The sequence below is a fragment of the Lontra canadensis genome, unplaced genomic scaffold (assembly GCF_010015895.1).
Source record: "Lontra canadensis isolate GAN:19392208 unplaced genomic scaffold, GSC_riverotter_1.0 scaffold52, whole genome shotgun sequence".
In the NCBI taxonomy this organism is placed as follows: Eukaryota; Metazoa; Chordata; class Mammalia; order Carnivora; family Mustelidae; genus Lontra; species Lontra canadensis.
The window spans coordinates 10,358,397-10,375,925 of NW_022631046.1; the positions used below are offsets into that span (position 1 = coordinate 10,358,397).

General features: G+C 41.0%; 1 protein-coding gene across 4 annotated transcripts in view; it reads right to left on the bottom strand.

The window, feature by feature from the left end:
• Positions 1-17,529, bottom strand: part of CCDC38 (coiled-coil domain containing 38) — a 47,863-nt gene that overhangs the window by 29,751 nt on the left and 583 nt on the right. For 3 of the 4 annotated variants that reach the window (XM_032874267.1, XM_032874265.1, XM_032874268.1), the window contains exons 2-5: positions 11,567-11,620; positions 7,855-7,955; positions 5,825-5,990; positions 986-1,050 (exon numbers count right to left, since the gene is read on the bottom strand). In XM_032874267.1, the coding sequence (XP_032730158.1) occupies positions 986-1,050; positions 5,825-5,990; positions 7,855-7,955; positions 11,567-11,606 (372 nt within the window). In that variant the 5' untranslated portion in view covers positions 11,607-11,620. The remainder of the gene's footprint in view (positions 1-985; positions 1,051-5,824; positions 5,991-7,854; positions 7,956-11,566; positions 11,621-17,529) is intronic. The other variant, XM_032874266.1, reaches the window with a different exon arrangement.

The following is a 17,529-nucleotide window of genomic DNA, read 5'->3' on the forward strand; positions in this document are numbered from 1 at the left end:
TCAGGGGCCAGACAAAGTCACCAGAGGTCTTCAGTAGAGGTGGGACGCATGTGGAGAACAGACTGTAGGGAGAAAAGTGGAGGCAGACCAGTGCTCAGAAGTTGTGACAATAATTCATGCAAGTGATATTGGTAACAGTGGCAGCAGGAGAGGTCATGAAAAGTAGTGTGAGTATGGGTATATTGGGAAAAAATATATTTGAAAGCATATTTGGAAGTGGGTTGTAGGTAGGAGAGTTGATAGCTCCAGGGTTTTGGGCCTAAACAACCGGAAAAATGAAACTGCTACTCACTACGATAGGGCACTCCATGAGATGCAGATTTGCAGGGGTAGGGAAGAGTATAGGAGGGGCAAATTTTTAGAAATGGGAAGTCCAAGGTGCCTACTGGACGTCTAACCAGAGATGTTAAGAACTACAGTTGCCTTTGTGAGTCTGGAGTTCAGGGAAGAAGATCAGGGTAGAGAAATAAGTTTGGAAGTTGTTAACGGGGAAGTGGGATTTAAAGCCATGGGCCTGGAGGAGGGTAGATAGAGCATAGGATGAGGGGTGAGTCTGGGGGCATTCCAACATTTGGAGATCCAGGAGAAGAGGAATAAGAAAAGCAATCTGTGAAGACGTGAGCAGCCAGTGACAAGGAAGAACCAAGAGTCTGTGGGTCCTGGAAACCAGCTGAAGAAGACATTTCAAGAAAGAGGAAGTGACCGAATGATCTAACTGCTGCTGGGAAGGAAAAGGAAGGAAAAGCAAGACTGTGCGGTGACAATTTGAACTTGGCAATGGGAAGGTCACTGAGAACCTTCACAAAAGCAGTTTTGGTGGAATGATGAGGAAAAAAAGCCCAACTGAAGTTGTTTAGGAAAGGATCAGAGGTGCAATAAATCTGGAGCATGTAATAAAAAAATAAGCTGTTGAGGTGAAGATTTGGCAATGCTCTGCCAGAAGTCCTCTGTTTGACTAATGGGAGAAAAAAATTATTTTTACTACCTCCAGCAGAAACCTGTCTCTCTGGTCATTAATAAATTCATGAAGAGTCCTTTTTGTGTCCGCACCTTCAAAGAAAATTGAAATAGACCCAGGTTTAGTTCATTAGCCCTCAAGAGCACCTATAATATAAAAGCTATGTCATTAAATTACTGTATATGATATGTATCTGACTTAAAAAACTACTATCCCTTCAAATAAATTTTTTTTCTAATCACTAAAAAACTGATTTCCTAATAGTAACTACCATTTATTTTGTGTCCATCATATTCCAAGAACTTTATTAGACATTTTAAATAAATCATTTTATTTGATCCTAACAGTAACCCCAATGAGGTACATATTTCTGAACCCATCCTGTGTGTGAGCTCAGAGATGTCAAGACACTTGCCCAAGATAACAAAGCTAACACGTGGCAGAAGGGGCATATGACTCCAAAGCCTGTGCTGAAGGAGACGGAGCTGTTTTAAATCTTAGTGTTTTGGTCAGTCTGGATATCAAACCAAAGTCCTTTGGCAAAACGTGTGTGGGGATTTTACGGCAGGAAGGAAAAAGATGACAACTAGCTTTACCATCTAAGAATAAAAAAGACTAGGTTTCCTTTCAAGGTTTCTTCATTCTGGAAAAATTACATATAGGCTGCATTTGAACAAGGTTCGCTTCATGAAAAACAAACAGAATGTGATATAGAGCAAAGTCTCCTGATTGAAACATAGATAAAAGTAGAAATAAAACAGTGTTTCCTGAATAACCAGTGAGGCTGTGCTGCCCTGGGAAGCCCAGAGTCCCGTTGGGTCGTATTCTGCCCCGGCCTCTTAGTAGCTATGAGGACCTGAGTGAATTACTCACTCTCTCCAAGCCTCAGTTTCTTTGTCTGTAAAAATGAGGATCCTAACTGTGGTAGATTGTATTATTATTCCAAACTATTTCCTGCCCCTCTGTGGAAGAAGATCATCTCCCCCTCCCCTCACTCGTGTTGGGCTTGACCACTGACTTGATTTGGCTCATGGAACGCCAGTGGCAGTGACCTGCATGGCTTCCAGGCAGAAGTTTTAAGAACCACCACTGGTTCCCTTTTCCTCCCTCTGCTGTAACTCCAGCAACATACCAGTCAGGGGCTGTTCCTTCAGGACCCAACGAAAAGCACCAGCGTTGGAAGGTGAATGACAAATAAACTTACATTGTTGCAAGCCACTGAAATTGAGGAATGGTTTATGACCACAGCAAAAATTAGTCTAAGTGGGTAATTACTATTACCTCTACCTCATAGTGGTATTATGAGAAGAAGGAAGTGAAGCAACATTTTATAAAACATAATAACTTCTTTTTCTTAGACAAAGAGAGAATGAGAGAGAGCCCGTGAGCTGGGAGGGGCAGGAGGAGAGAGAGAGAGAATCTTCAGCAGGTTCCACATCCAGTGTGTCAAGAGTAGAAGCTTAACTGACTGAGCCATCCAGGCACCCCAACACATAACAACTTCTTAACAATTGTTAGCTATTATTAAAAATACAATTGCAATGAGTAATCACTTAATTTTTCCAGGTCAATAATAGCAATATAATGATTATTTTAATCATAAAAAATAGTAATTCTGTAATTATGGGTGACAACAAGCCTTGGAGTCGGCAAGCATTGGTTTGAATTCCACATCTACCTAGTGACCTTTAATTAGTGATTCAATCTCACTGAGCCATTTCATCAGAGGAGGAGAAGAGAAACATCTAACAGCATTTTGTTGAGGATTAGATAAAGTAACATATGTGAAGATAATAAGCACCTAGTTATAATGGTTTTCTTTTTAATACATAAAAACTTTTTATTATAGAAATCCTCAACATTCGGGGTGCCTGGTTCTCTCAGTTGTTAAGTGTCTCCTTTCAGCGCAGGTCATGATCCCAGGGTCCTGGGATCCAGCCCTGCATCTGGCTCCCCGCTCAGTGGGGAGCTTCTTTCTCCCTCTCCTGCTCCCCCTGCTTGTGCTCTTTCTCTGTCAAATAAATAAATATAATGTAAAAAAAAAAAAAGAGAGAGAGAGAGAGAGAGATCCTCAACATTCATAAAATGAACTGCCCTGTCCCTATCACCTACTTCAACATGATCAACAACTTACCTCTCTTGTTTCATCTATTGCTATCCCTCATTCCTCCCTCACTGGCATATTTTAAGGCAAATCCAAGCCATCATTATCATTTAATCCATAAATACTTTAGTATGTAACTCCATCAGATAAAAAAGCTTTAAAACATAGCCATAATACAGCTATCACCCCAAACAAAATGAACAATTCCTTAGGATCATCTTATACCTAGTCTGGGTTCAAATTTTCCCAGTGGTCTCAAAAATAATTTTTTAGAATTAAAAAAATTAAAATCTAAACAAATATCAATTTAGTTGGTATAGCCCCTAAAGTCTTTTTATCTATAACTGCCATCCCTACCTCCCCAACACACGACCTTTTCTCCATGCCATTTACTGGTTTAAGGAAACAGAGGAGGGGCGCATGGGTGGTTCAGTCACTTAAGTGCCTGACTTGATTTTGGCTCAGGTCATGACCTCAGGGTCATGAGATCGAACCCTATGTTGGGCTCCTTGGGGTCATGGAGTCTGCTTAACATTCTCTCTCTCCAACCCCCTGCCCCTCACCCACCCCCTCTTTCCCTCTTTGAAAAAACAAAACCAAAATGAAAACCAGACCAATTTCCCTGTAGAATTTCCTGTATAACGGATCTGGCAGATTGCATCCTCATGGTATTATTTAACATGTGCTCAATCGCCCATGTTTACCTGATCAGGTTCAGGTTCAATTTACCTAAAGAATATTTTTAGTAGAAAAGAAGCATGAAAGTGCTTACTGTCGCTTTTGCTCAGTCACTTATGATGGGTCACATGAATTGGAATACATTTCAATTAAAAAAATCCTATACTGTCCATTTACTAAATATTAGAGTCATGCTTACCATTTTAGGCTACTTTAACATGGTACTATCTGGCTGAGTTGATGTGATTTTATTCTTTATGTGATCTTTATTCTGGTAATTCTGAAAGATTCTGATGTGATCTTTATTCTGGTAAATAGACTGGTTATAGTGGGTTTCCCACTTTGGCTATCCAGAAGGTTTTTTGAAACATGGTCTCCTCTACCAAGCACTAGTGTCCCTCAACACCAGAGTATCTCACCACTCACTGGGGGTGTGATCCAGTGGTGTTGCCCCTTGAGAGTAAAACCACGGTCAGGATGCCGGCTCCCTGGAAGGGGAGATGGCACTTCTAAGACGCAGCCCAACTCATCTGTCTGTGACAGTTGCCTGCGTAATTTCTTTGAGGTGATCTAGCAGTTGGCTACTACCGCATACACAAAAATAAAATAACTGGGCTCCCAAAGTAGGGGTCACTTGCTCATTTTATACCACATAGGCTTGTTTTTAATCAGAATTCAGTCAGAAAACGTGAGGTTGGTAAATGGGCGCTTCATCAAATCAAATCATGATTAGAAAGTCTGAGGGGGATTTCTTTATTTTCAATGAAAATTGTCCAAATGGCTTATCTGTGTAATCAGCAGAAACTGACAACTTGATTTCCATTGCCGACAGAGCTCAGATGGTCTTGGATAATACCAAACAATTTTACCATTTCCTTTTAAGAGTCTAGTGTATTTCATTTACTGTTAGGAGACCAGTAACCCCTCTGTCAACCAGCCTGGTGTCGAATAGGGTCATCTGCAAAGTCATATTTACGTGTTCTCTCAGAAGTGGTAGTGTCACATGGATTTTTGAAGGTAGCCACTTTGTGTAGAACTCGAAAACATGTCATGTATAATTTTAAGTGCTCTTGATGACTTAGGGTTCACCATTCTACAGAGGTGAGCTATGAGACACAAGACTGAAGCTAGCTTTACCCTATCCATGGTATAGTCACTGATACCGCCATGTTGCCTGACATTTGCACTTCTTCGTACAACTATAGTGCAGAATACACACCTCCAAGATCTAAAAAAGTTAACATGGCTTCCCTCTTCTACACTAATTATTGACTCCAAAGCTTTTTCCCAAGTGTTTCTTTTTTGTTGCTCTCTGAAGATTTTTTTTTTTTTATCACAGTTTAGCAGAGTTACCAAATTTTTAAGTTACCACAGCAAATCCTGGCACTCAGTGCATCTTTCTTCCTCCTTTCCTCCCTTCCTTTCTTCCCTACTTTTTAATTTTAATTTAAAAATTTAGATAAGACTCATTTGGGGGAAGATTTTATGACCCCATCTTCCTACCATTAATCACTTTAACTACATTTTAAACTGCTTTCTATCTCATTTGTAAGCACTTCTTGATCTGATAAGTAAGAAAAGTCAATGACATTTTGATTACCATATTGTTCCTTTTCATAGAGCAATAATTAATATCCTGTAATATTTTATCGTGTTGCCCTCAAGTGCCATTAAAACAGGTTATGTTTTTGCAACAACAGGAAAACCTATTTAATTCTATTAGCTTCCTGATTCTGGATATATGAGCTGTATGGTGCAGAAAACCAACACTTCTCTTTAGAAAGTTTCTATATATTTCTACATTTAGAAATGGGTTTAAATGGCCGTAGCCATAACCTTTAATACTGTATCATTTTAGCAAAGACTTTCTTCCTTAGAGCCATGAAAATGAGTAACAGTCTATTTCTTGGAAATACATTTTCTTATTTAAAATAGATTTTGTCCCAACTCTCAGTTTCCATTTACAACCCCCCCAACTATAGTATGAGACAGCATACTTTTCTTTTTAACCTCCAGAAAAGCCTCTAAACGACATTAACAGTAAATATTCAAAACAGTATTCTTAAACAGTAATCTAGACTTACCTTCTGTTAATCTTAGAATAAGAGAGGGATCTAGCCCAAATTTTTCAAATGAGCCACCAGCTGTGTCAGAGTAGAAAGCTACTTGGCCCAGGTGTGAACGACTTTTCATTCGAGATGAAAATGTAGACTTCTGGTAGACTTTCATGCTGCGGTTTATAAATTTTTCCTGCCCAAGTGCAAAAGTTGAAAAGAATTTCTAATATACCAAAATGATGTTGTCTTTAAAACTAATGATCAGATATAAAACTATCATTTACAATAAGTCTTTTTCTCATTACTGGTACATTTCTCATTACTGATACATTAAACAAGCAACTTTGAGTTCTGATCTCTGAAGGGCCGGGTATAGTTTACAATTCCTTGTCTTAGAAAATTGAGCACAAATATAAAGACATTCAACCTTTACTAAACATGTACATCATAAATATGAGCCTGGGGGGTGCCTGGGTGGCTCAGTGGGTTAAAGCCTCTGCCTTCAGCTCCGGTCATCTCAGGGTCCCGGGATCAAGCCCCACATTGGGCTCTCTGCTCAGCGGGGAGCCTGCTTCCCCCTCTCTCTGCCTGCCTCTCTGTCTACTTGTGATCTCTCTGTCAAATAAATAAATAAAATCTTTAAAAACAAAAAATATGAGCCTGGGAACGGTTTTGGCTTTATTTTCATTTTCATTTAAAAAAAAATTTTTTTTTATTTATTTGACAGACAGAGATCACAAGTAGACAGAGAGCCAGGCAGAGAGAGAGGAGGAAGCAAGCTCCCTGCTGAGCAGAGAGCCCAATGCGGTGCTCGATCCCAGGACCCCAGGATCATGACCCGAGCCGAAGGCAGAGGCTTTAACACACCGAGCCACCCAGGTGCCCCCATTTTCACTTTTATTTTTTAATCCTTGTCTTGCCCAACTGCAGGTAACTTGGAAATTCCACTGATTTGAAAGGACTGGTTCTGTGGAATTGAATTGAAAACTTGAGAGGAAAAGGACCTCCCCAGTACACATAAATAAATCAGACTTTGAAGTTCATGGATCTTTGCTCAATTTAATTTTGGACACTCTCAATAAAACTATACAACACAAGCATAAAACCTTCACCTTACAGATGAATCTGTAAGTGTGCATGTGTGTGCACAGAGACAACCACACACACACATATACACCACCACCATGAGCATTTCTAGAGAACCTCTTCATTCCAAATGGGATTTTTTTTTAAATCCTATAATCAATCTTTATCTCTAGTAATAAGGACAGCAAACCTCTTGAAATCCAGATCATGTATTAAATGGTGTAATAATGTAAGTAGTGAGATTAACTGCAAAACACAGCTTTGGTAGCCTCATCTCTAATTTAGCTTCATACCAAATAATTCTAAAATGACTCCCTCCTCCACTTTTGTTCCTTCTTCCTTCCCTGCCCTCTTCCCTAATATACACATACACATTCTCATATCTGTATCTGCCTGGCAAATTTTAACTTATTCTTAACAGTTCAGCTCTTGCTATCTCTTCAATGACGTCTTTGTGCATGTGTGTGCACAGAGACAACCACACACACACATATACACCACCACCATCATCCTCTCCAACAAAGATGCTCACTCTTTTCTCTACATGTCCATGTCCTTTGCTCTATTACTGTAATGTATCAGCTCTAAGATAACATTGGATGCAGATGCACTATTATTTTATGCACTGCCTGTTGTGCATGGCATCCCACCTATATAAGTTGGATCCCAATTTCAGGAATGAGAAAATGTGGGAAAAAATATGGGCATTAGAATCAATGAAGTGGGATATACCATACTTGTCATATGTGTTGGTCATAGTGTGTCTGTCTTCCCCCAGTAGGCAATGATCATTGGGTCCTTCCCATGGGCTGGATGCTCTTCCTGTTGTACGTGCTTATGCCCCAGCATTGCGGGCGATGCACACACCCACACCTGACCCCTTGTCTTCACCCAGCAGAGTTCGTAAAAGTGAAGGATAAGAGGATAAATTTCTAACATTAATTTGGATTGGGCTTTTAATAAAACTTTACCTTTTTCTTTGCTGCCATTTCATTTTCTTTGAAAAGAAAGAGATCTTTGAAAAAGATCCTATATGGCTTGTCCTTTTTGACTGGTTCATCTTTTCCTTTATCTGTCAGAAAAAAAAAAAAAAAAGGAAAGGAAAAACATCTGTCATCCCTGCTCTGTTGACCAGAAGGACCAGGCTTCCACCAGCCAGGCTGGAGCAGGTGGACGGGTGGGTCTCTGAGGCGGAGGGCACAGGCAGCCTTTGCCTCTCCAACTGAGCTAGAGATTCAGGGCCTGGATCTCAAGGGCAGAAGACACAGCTCATCTGTCTGTTTCCCATGGCACCAAGCACAGTGCTTAATACTTCAGGGGAATGAGTCTATATTTGTTGTGTAAATAGAGAAGGGGGCCTATTACAGGATAGTGGGATCTTATCTTGAGGCATTAAGATTTTGCTTCTTCTGGTCACTACAAATATATGTACTATTACCCTTACACTGCCATTTTTGCAGCAATAGACGCAGTCACTACCCTTAGGGACATCCTCGGTCCAGACTAGAGAGTTTCCAAAAAAAAAAAAAAAAAAATCAAAGATAATGACAAGTATGGGCAAGGGTGTGGAGGAATTGGAATCTTAACATTCTGCTAATGGGAAGGGAAAATAGTGCAGCCACTTTGGAAAACAGCCTCAAAAAGTTGAACATATAGTTGCTATGTGACCCATCCCTTCCAATCCTAGAAATGAAAACGTATGTCCACATGAAAACTTGTACATGAATATTTATAGCAGTATTATACAGAATAGTCAAAAGATAGAAACAACCCAAATATCTACCAACCGATGAACGGGTAAACAAAATGTGGTGTATCCATACAATGGACTATTAGTCAGCCGTAAGAAGGATACATACTCTAAGACTGATGAAACTTGGAAATATTATATTAAGTAAAAGGAGCCACATGAAGTCCCTACATTATAAGATTCCATTATATACCATGAAATGTCAAGAATAGGCACAACCATGGAGCCAAAATGTAGATTAGCGGTTGCTGAGGGCTGGACGGGAGTTAGGGGCTAAGGGGCACAGGGTTTCTTTCTGAGATGATAAAAATGTTCTAAAATGGACTGTGGTGATGGTGGCACATATCTGTGAATACAAAGCATGGACTTAAATACTTAATAAAAAAAGAAGCCTGGCCATAAGGGGGCTGGTGAAGAAAAGGGAGAGGAAGGAAGAGAGAGAGAAGTCAACTGAATTTCTGAATGAACTTTTTGTTTTTATTCATAAAATCTGATGGGAAACTTGGGTGGTTCAGTGGGTTAAGGCCTCTGCCTTCAGCTTGGGTCATGATCCCAGGGTCCTGGGATCGAGCCCCGAATCGGGCTCTCTGCTCAGCGGGGAGCCTGCTTCCCTCTCTCTCTCTGCCTGTCTCTCTGCCTACTTGTGATCTGTCAAATAAATAAATAAAATCTTTAAAAAAAAATCTGAAATGATAAAAGGTTTTTCTCTTTTTCTTTCTTTCTGGCTTTTTAATGCTTGGGGGTGGAAATTTTAGCTTCAGATCCAAGAGCCAAAAGCAGGAATTCTGGAGCTTAGAACTGACACCTTAAGTCAGAGAAGGGGAAGGGACAACTGAAAACCCTTCCTGCCCCAGCCCCTGCACCACTTTCACCTCCCAAAATACCAGAGTATCTTGAAAGTGCCCCTTCTCTCTCAGAGGCTGAAAGAGACAACAGGGCCAAGAGTTATTGGTCTGGAGCTTAAAGGCTGCCTGAGAATGAGCTGTTTGCCAGGGATTCAGTTGGGAAAGTGGGAATGCCTGGGATAGAAACCTCAGGCACGTTTTTCTGTGGGTAATGGGTTAGGAAGAAAGAAAACTGCAGAGGTGGAAGCTTTGAGCTTCTGATTCACCTTGTCAGTAAAGGAGGGATCCCCTGCCCCAAATAGTATGAGATGATTGAACATATGACACTCCACACTGGACTGATGCAATAGATAGAGATTAGTCACTTACACTCACAGCTCAGGGAGGAGGACACCACCTGCCATATAGGGCCACATCAAAGAAGTCAAGACAATACATGAAATTAGGCCTTTAATACATGAGCAGACAGGTGGGAGGAGTCCAGGCAGCTGGGCTTGGAGACAGCAGGAGTATGGAAGGGCATAGCCAACAGGCTGAGGCCCAGGAGACAACAGAAGTCAAGGACCCAAAGGTTCTTGGGCTTGAGTGGCATTGCCAGAGTTCATGACCTGGACTCTATACTCTCAGGCGAGCTAGGCCTGACATCCCAGGAAGGGACTGCTGATGTCCTCCAAAGGGCGAACCATTGGTAGGCTGGACATCTCTCTCAACCAACCCTCTCTCCTCCCAAGAAAAACCTTGCAAACTTACTGTCCACCCCACCCTAGGTGACTTAAAGCCTTGAATGCCTGAGTTTAAATTCTGTCCGACCAGGTTTCAGTGTCCTGGATTGACAAGATATTTTTTTCCCCTCCAACTCCAAACCCAAGTTCCTTTTGGTATAAAGAAATAGAAAAAACGTAAAACTCTAAACACCGAGTATATTAGTTTCCTACAGCTGCCATAATAAATGGCCACAAACTTAGCAGCTTAAGACAAGAGAATTTCTCTCACAGTCCTGGAGCTCAGGCGTCCCTCATCAAAGTGTCAGCAGGACTACGCTCCCTCCAAAGGCTCTGTGGGAGAATCCTTCCTCATCTCTTCCAGCTTCAGGTGGCTTCAGGCATGCATTGGCCGTGTAACTCCAATCTTTGCCTCCGTGTTCACAGGGACTTCTTTTTCTCACAAAGACACTTGTCATTTAGGATTTAGGACCCACCTTAAGTCCAGGATGATCTCATCTTGAGATCCTTACCTCAATTACATTTGAAAGACCCTTTTGCCAAATAAGGTCACATTGCAGGGGTGAAGACACAGAGAGCTACCATTTTGGAGGGACCACTTTCAACCCACTCTAACAAGTTTCCTGAATTATAAACTCACTCTAGCACTGGCCCTTAGCCAGTCCTTCTCTCCACCTGAATGACTTCCTAGTCACATGGAACTGGGGCCACCACAACAAATTACTGCAAACAGAGCGGCTTAAAACAGCAGGCACGGATTCTCTCCCAGTCCTGAAGGCCAGAGGTCTAAGAAGAAGGTGTGGGGTTGGTTCCTTCCGGAGTCTCTGAGGAAGAATCTATGGCGTGACTTTCCCTGAGCCCATGGAAACTGCCTCTGGAATGCCTGTCCCCTGTAACACACTCTTGGTGTTATCCAATGTTCAAAGCTTTGTCAAACCTGTCAGTGACAAAGAAGCCATTCTTCTATACCGACAAATATGAATTCCTTGTATACTTTTAAAGAAGCAGGAGGAGGAGAGAAAGGCTGGAAAAGGAAAGGAGAGGACAGATTTTGATAAAATGTGGTTATTCATGTCCTTTATTATGACAAATAATTGAGTTAATTGTTTTATGTCATGAAATTCCCTAGCAACCTAGCTAAATATGACCATTTAATGCCTCTCCGATGTGAAGATTTTTTCTTGGCAGAATTAAAATTGGAAGAGAAATTTCTCTTCTCAGTAGGCCATTTATAAACTCCTGACATAGAAAGGCCATGTGTGATGCTTGTCATGTGCCGTTCTCCTTTTGCTACGTTCCCAATCCACCATGGAGACTGACCATACCAGGCACAAAGCAAGAACTCATTGACAGATTTCCTCTTTACCTTCAGGAGCCCGTGATACCGGCAAAAAAGCTGATGACATTTTGTCTCCTGGCCCTGTCCAAAGAAAAGGAAATGCATTAAAAATAAATTCTGTAAAACTGAGAATCAGGTGATGTACGCAAGTGTCGACTCACTAAATTGTACACCTGAAACTAATATAATACTTCATGCTAACTAACTGGAATTGAAGTAAAAACTTAAAAAGAAATAAATTCTGTAAACCTCGCGGAAAGGGGCTGAGTTCAACAACCAGTGATTCCAAATAGCCTTCATTGCTTTTAAAAGCACAGACTCTTTGGTCCAGCAATTCCAAGTCTGGGAATGAACCCCAAGAAGATAATTGGGTAAGTGGGCAAAGTGAGTATGTACAATAATGTTTGTTGACATGTTATTTAATAAACAGGGAGTTGATTAAATAACTCTGGGATACCCATAACACGGATTGTCCTGTGGTCCCTCAAAAACAATGCTCTGGTCCCTAGTCCCTCTGTTAACTATCTATTAAAAGTGAAAAACAAGGGGCGCCTGGGTGGCTCAGTGGGTTAAGCCTCTGCCTTTGGCTCAGGTTATGATCCCAGGGTCCTGGGATGGAGCCCCGCATCAGGCTCTGCTCTGCGGGGAGCCCTGCTTCCCCTTCTCTCTCTGCCTGCCTCTATGCCTACTTGTGATCTCTGTCAAATAAATAAATAAAATCTTTAAAAAAAATGTGAAAAACAAAATATTTCCAAAGGGCGGGAGTGGTGCGGATAAAAGAACACCTGCCAAATCAGATGTTTGAAAAACAGTTCTCCGAACGTCAGTTGGGGGGGTGTGGTCTTCAATTTGGAGCAACCCCTCCTCATATTCTATCGGGTTTGGGATTAGGGTTAGGTACCAAATTTAAGGAAGTGACCCCCAAAACTTAGTTATCAAAATAAATAACATGTTAATGCAATTTTTTAAGAATTCCAGGGGGAAAAGTCCATGGTGAACAAAATATTAGGATTTTAATACAGACGGGATCTGACTGTGCGCCCCATGACCCCAAGAGTGAGCGCCTCCCTTGCCACACCTTCGTTCCGGCCCACGGATCTCATCTTTATGTACATTTTTGATATTTTGTTCATCGTGGAATTTTTGCATTCATTTTTATTTTTAAAAATAGTGAACTAAAATGTTGTTTGTGTTTGCCCTCCCCTTAGGTTTTGCACCAAAGGTAAACGTTTCCCTTGCTTCACCCTAATCCTTGTCTTGACTTTTTACACTTTTTAATATTATTTCTCAATGAGCTTGTGTAATGTTTACAATGAAAAAAGTAATAATGATTCTTTCACAGGGGAGGAAAAAAGGATATTCAGGAGTTTATATAAAAAGGTGTGTCCACACAAGAACAATGAGACAAACATCCCGTTTGAAGCTGCCCATTTAAATTTATGCCTCAGGGGGGTGGGGCGTTCGAAGAGGAGGGGTGGAGTTATGGACATTGGGGAGGGTATGTGCTATGGTGAGTGCTGTGAAGTGTGTAAACCTGGCGATTCACAGACCTGTACCCCTGGGGATAAAAATATATTAGATGTTTATAAAAAATTTAAAAAATAAATAAATAAAATAAAAACTTAATAAATTTAAAAAAAATTATGCCTCAGGTCTCTCAAAGAGCCATTTTGAAGAGACTCCCGGAGGCATTTCTAGCAGATGATTAAAGATGCCCACTTTGGAATGGAGAAGCCAGCTTGATATTTACAGATGAGTATTTACCGATAGAGAGCAAGATCATTTAACATTCAAAAAATATTTATTGAGTACCTCCTATGTGCTAGACACTGTTCTGGGTGCCCCAAACAGGGCAATTTAAAAACATACTTTCTTCGTGGGGCCTACGTTTCAATTACTCAGCAGCTCTGAGCCTCAGTTCCTAATCCATCAAATGGGAATATAATTTCCCCTCTTCAAGCTTTCATGAGGTTTCAATGACGGACGTCATGTGTATAAACCAGCAGGCAGGGCCCTGGCCCACACAGCAAACTCAGTAAGTGGGAGCAATTTTGTGCTAATATTTACCAAGGAGAATGTGATTTTCCTTCCAGTGATTATGAAAACGAAAATGGAAAAGCAGAAAGAAATTATGCTAAAGCTTATAAAAGAGAAAAGATTAACAAAAAACCTAGGTCATTGATGTTATACTTTTTCAGATTACTGAAGATTTTTTTCCGCAGGCATTGGGTTCATTCTGACAGTGGAAAAGAAGGGTCGGTGAAAAATTGACAACAGTCTGTTGGGTTGATATATTTGGAATTTGGGTGGCCAATAGTAAAGATTTGTAGGTTTTTGTATATTTATGTGCTCTGCACTCATCCAAATCCCTAAGATTCTGCTGAGTTATTTGACATACATTTCCTCTTTCAATTCTCCTATCTATTTAAATTCATTCCCCTATCCAGCTCCACTTTCGTTCACTTTGTCTTAAGTCTACCTGGAACAAAAATCTTCATCCCTGGGTTCTGGCACTTTTTCCCTCCTAGAAAAACCAGAGGTTGTCGTTCCTCGAAGCCAACTGCTAATAGCAGGTATCTGCTCTGACTCCATCTTTCCAGTAATTCATAAAATATGTGAATGGAACCAGCAGTCTCTAGAAGCTGTTATACATAAATATGTACTTCATCTCCCTATTGATGAATGAAGGGTTGGTGAAGAACCCAAGGGAGAAGAAAAGAGGCAGCTATTTCTAGAAGGGACTGTAAAGGTATCTGAACTAAACCAATATAATGGGCCAACCAGGAAAAGAAAGTCAAAGCCAGGGAATGTCTTAGTTGTGCAAAATCAAAGTAGCGTGACTACACAAAGACTCTGTACTAAAACAGGGGGGGAAATGTCATTGAATTGCATAGCAAATGCCTGCCAATTCACACCAAAAATATATGTTAAAAATATGAAACGTATGTTCAAATCTAACTTCTGGCAGATGAAAAAGATGAGGGGCTCAGAAAAATGAGGGCCTTAAAATGGTGATGTGTGACTTCAGGCCGTCATTTTCAGAGGTGGCAGAGGCCAGTTGTGAAAAGAAAGGACTGTCATTATGCTCCTTAATCCCCATGCCTCAGTTTCCCCGTCTTTCAAAAGGGCGGGTGAGAATGGCGCCTACCTCAGGAGATGGTTAGGTGAGTTAACATGTGTCCCCCCACACTTTGGACAGCATCAGGGGCTCAGTGAGCACCACAGCAGTGTAAGCCCATGGGGAAAGCATTCTAGAGAGGAGGATGCCTGGTGTGTACGAGGAACAGCAAGGAGATCCGTGGAACTTCAGCGAGGTGAACAAAGCACAGAGTGACAGATGAGATCGGAGAGATCATGAGGGCCCTGTGGGCCATTTTCTCGGTGAAATGAGAATCTGGAATGAGCCACTCTGCCTGCTGAGCTGCAAAGAGACTGTGCGAGGGGGTGTGGAATGAGGCCCCCTGCTGGGAGGCTACGGTCACTGGGAGCAAGAGACCATGGAAGTGGTGAGAGGTGGTCAGATTTCCAGATACATTTAGAAAGGACCGGCTGATGGTCTGGGCGTGGGGTAGGAGATAAAGAGCCTGGGAAAGAAAGGATGGCATTGCAATAGATGGAGACAGAGCGGCTGTGGGAGAAGGGGCAACTGGGAACATCAAAGGTTCAGTTGGGAACATGTTACATTTGAGATATGTTAGACATCCAAGGGAATGTGAGTGTAAAATACACTGTTCCCCAAAGTGAACACCATACCGGTTGATTTAATGAATGCTAGCATTCCTCTAACATTATGCAATTCAGATGCATATGCATCTGCATTATGCCGAGTCAGATGTTTGATGTGTATCATCACAGGGGGAGCGTGGATGACACAATGGAAAGACCACGGCCTTGACGGCAGGCAGGTTTGAATCCTGCCTCTTGCTCTTACCAGCTCTTTCTCTTAGGCCTATCTGAGGAAACTCTGTGCATCTTAGGTTCTTCTGTCCAGTACGGATGTTCTCAACCACAGGTAATGCATGCAATGTGCCTACTCACGGTAGGCTGATAGGGAAATAATTGCCTATAATTTCCTAAAGTAGATATTCCAGATCTGTCTTCTCTCTAGTCTGCACTGTCTTGCAAATAACTACCAGCATTGAAAAAGAGGGATAACTGAAAACCAACTTTTGTAAGAAACCCTGAACTCAAATTCTCAAAACTGATTCATTTGCGAGGAATCTCAAGCAATATCAGTGCAAGTGTGGGGAACCTGACCCACCTTCGTGCACATTCTTAACATTCCAAGATTCGTGGAAGTAGAAAAAGAGGAGTGGGGTTTTACAATGCTCAACCCCAAAGTCCAAGACCAGCTCCGAATACAATGAACGATAACAGTATCTACCCGATGTTATCCGAAGCAGTTTCTGTTTGATTTTCTCAACAACTCTCTCTACAACTCAGGGAAAATGGATTTCCAGTCTCTCAGTAGGACATAAAAAGCTTTGTTGATCTCCCATATACAAACAAAGATTAGACAGATTCAGACCAAAAGCCTTGCGGTTTTTGCTCACCTCTTTTCCACCCACTTGGACAAATACTAGGAGAAAAGGCTGTAAACTGTGTCCTTGGATGGTGTGGAGAGACCAGACTTAGCAATTTTTTGTTTACCTGAGAGCCAGGAGCCAGTAGGTCCTTGGCCTGTTCAATGACCTGCCTCTTTTGATTAGGTCAGAAGCAGAGCACAGTGATGAGGAAATTACCTGCAGCTTGACCTTTAAGGCCCTGCTGGTGTATTTTGTGTAGACTTTCCTGTTGACATTTCTGACTGCCCCTTTCGCAAACTGAAAAAACAAAAAAACAAAACAAAACAAAACAAAAAATCCCCCTGGGGGTTATAAAACGTACTGTGTGAACAAAGAAGTGCTATAGGGATGTTGGTAAGCACTGAGGAAATTATCTATAATTATGTATTTAAAAATGACCAAGGAGGAGAGAAGCCCACCCTTGTCCTTGCTTGTGCAAACCTCTTGTTTGCGGGGGCTTCTCAGGCCATGCCTATGTCACCCACAAATCATCCCCGTGAATAGAGTGACCATTCCTTTTTGACTTCCCCAAAACGTATAAGCTTTCAGTTCATGGTACATTCTGTGAACTCAGAAGGGGACCTCATGGCTGGAATCTTATATTGAATTTAATTGACCAAGAAGAGAAAAAACAGGATTAAAATAAACTAGCTGCAGCAGCAGAATAATAATAATGATGATGATGATAATACCTATTATTTAGAGCTAGTGACTGGGCAAAGTGTTTTCCATTTCATCTTCTCTAAAACTCAAACAAGACCATAAAATAGAAAGAAACAATTACCCTATGAGAAGATGGATGGAAAACTGAGGTTTGGGAAAATTAAGGACATTTTCCAAGGTCAAACAGCTCATCAGTGACAGAGTGGGATTAAGACCAGTTTATGGAAGACCAAAGCCTTCTATATTTCTATAATGTCACTCCCTCCTTTACACCTACAACCTCCTAAATCTGCAAATATGCCTGTAATAGCAAATGGAACAGATTCAAGTCTTTAGCAGAAATGTTAGAGAGAACATTTTAATATTTCTCTATGAATTAGTGACTTTATATGTTTGCGTTTCACTATTTCTATTTCTCTTGTATTATTTCTCTCTATATACCTTTCTCTTTAAAACTGTGTATAGGCACACCCATCTGTTTGTGATTTTATGTCTGAGCTGTGAGTAATGTATGGATTTTTTTCCACCCATCTGGTCTCTTTTACTCACATCCTCTACCGACTTCTTTTCCATTTTTTCCTTTCTTCTCTCCTTCCTACCAATTGGTTTCTCTCTTGTAAGACCAAAATATGAAGCTAAAGTATATTCTTATTTATTGTGTTTATCTAGAGGATTTTTGCTTTATCTTGTTTTTAAGTGGCTTTTAAAATAACAATTGACTTACTTTTGTATTTTATGATTTTACAGGCCTCAGCCTGCTTT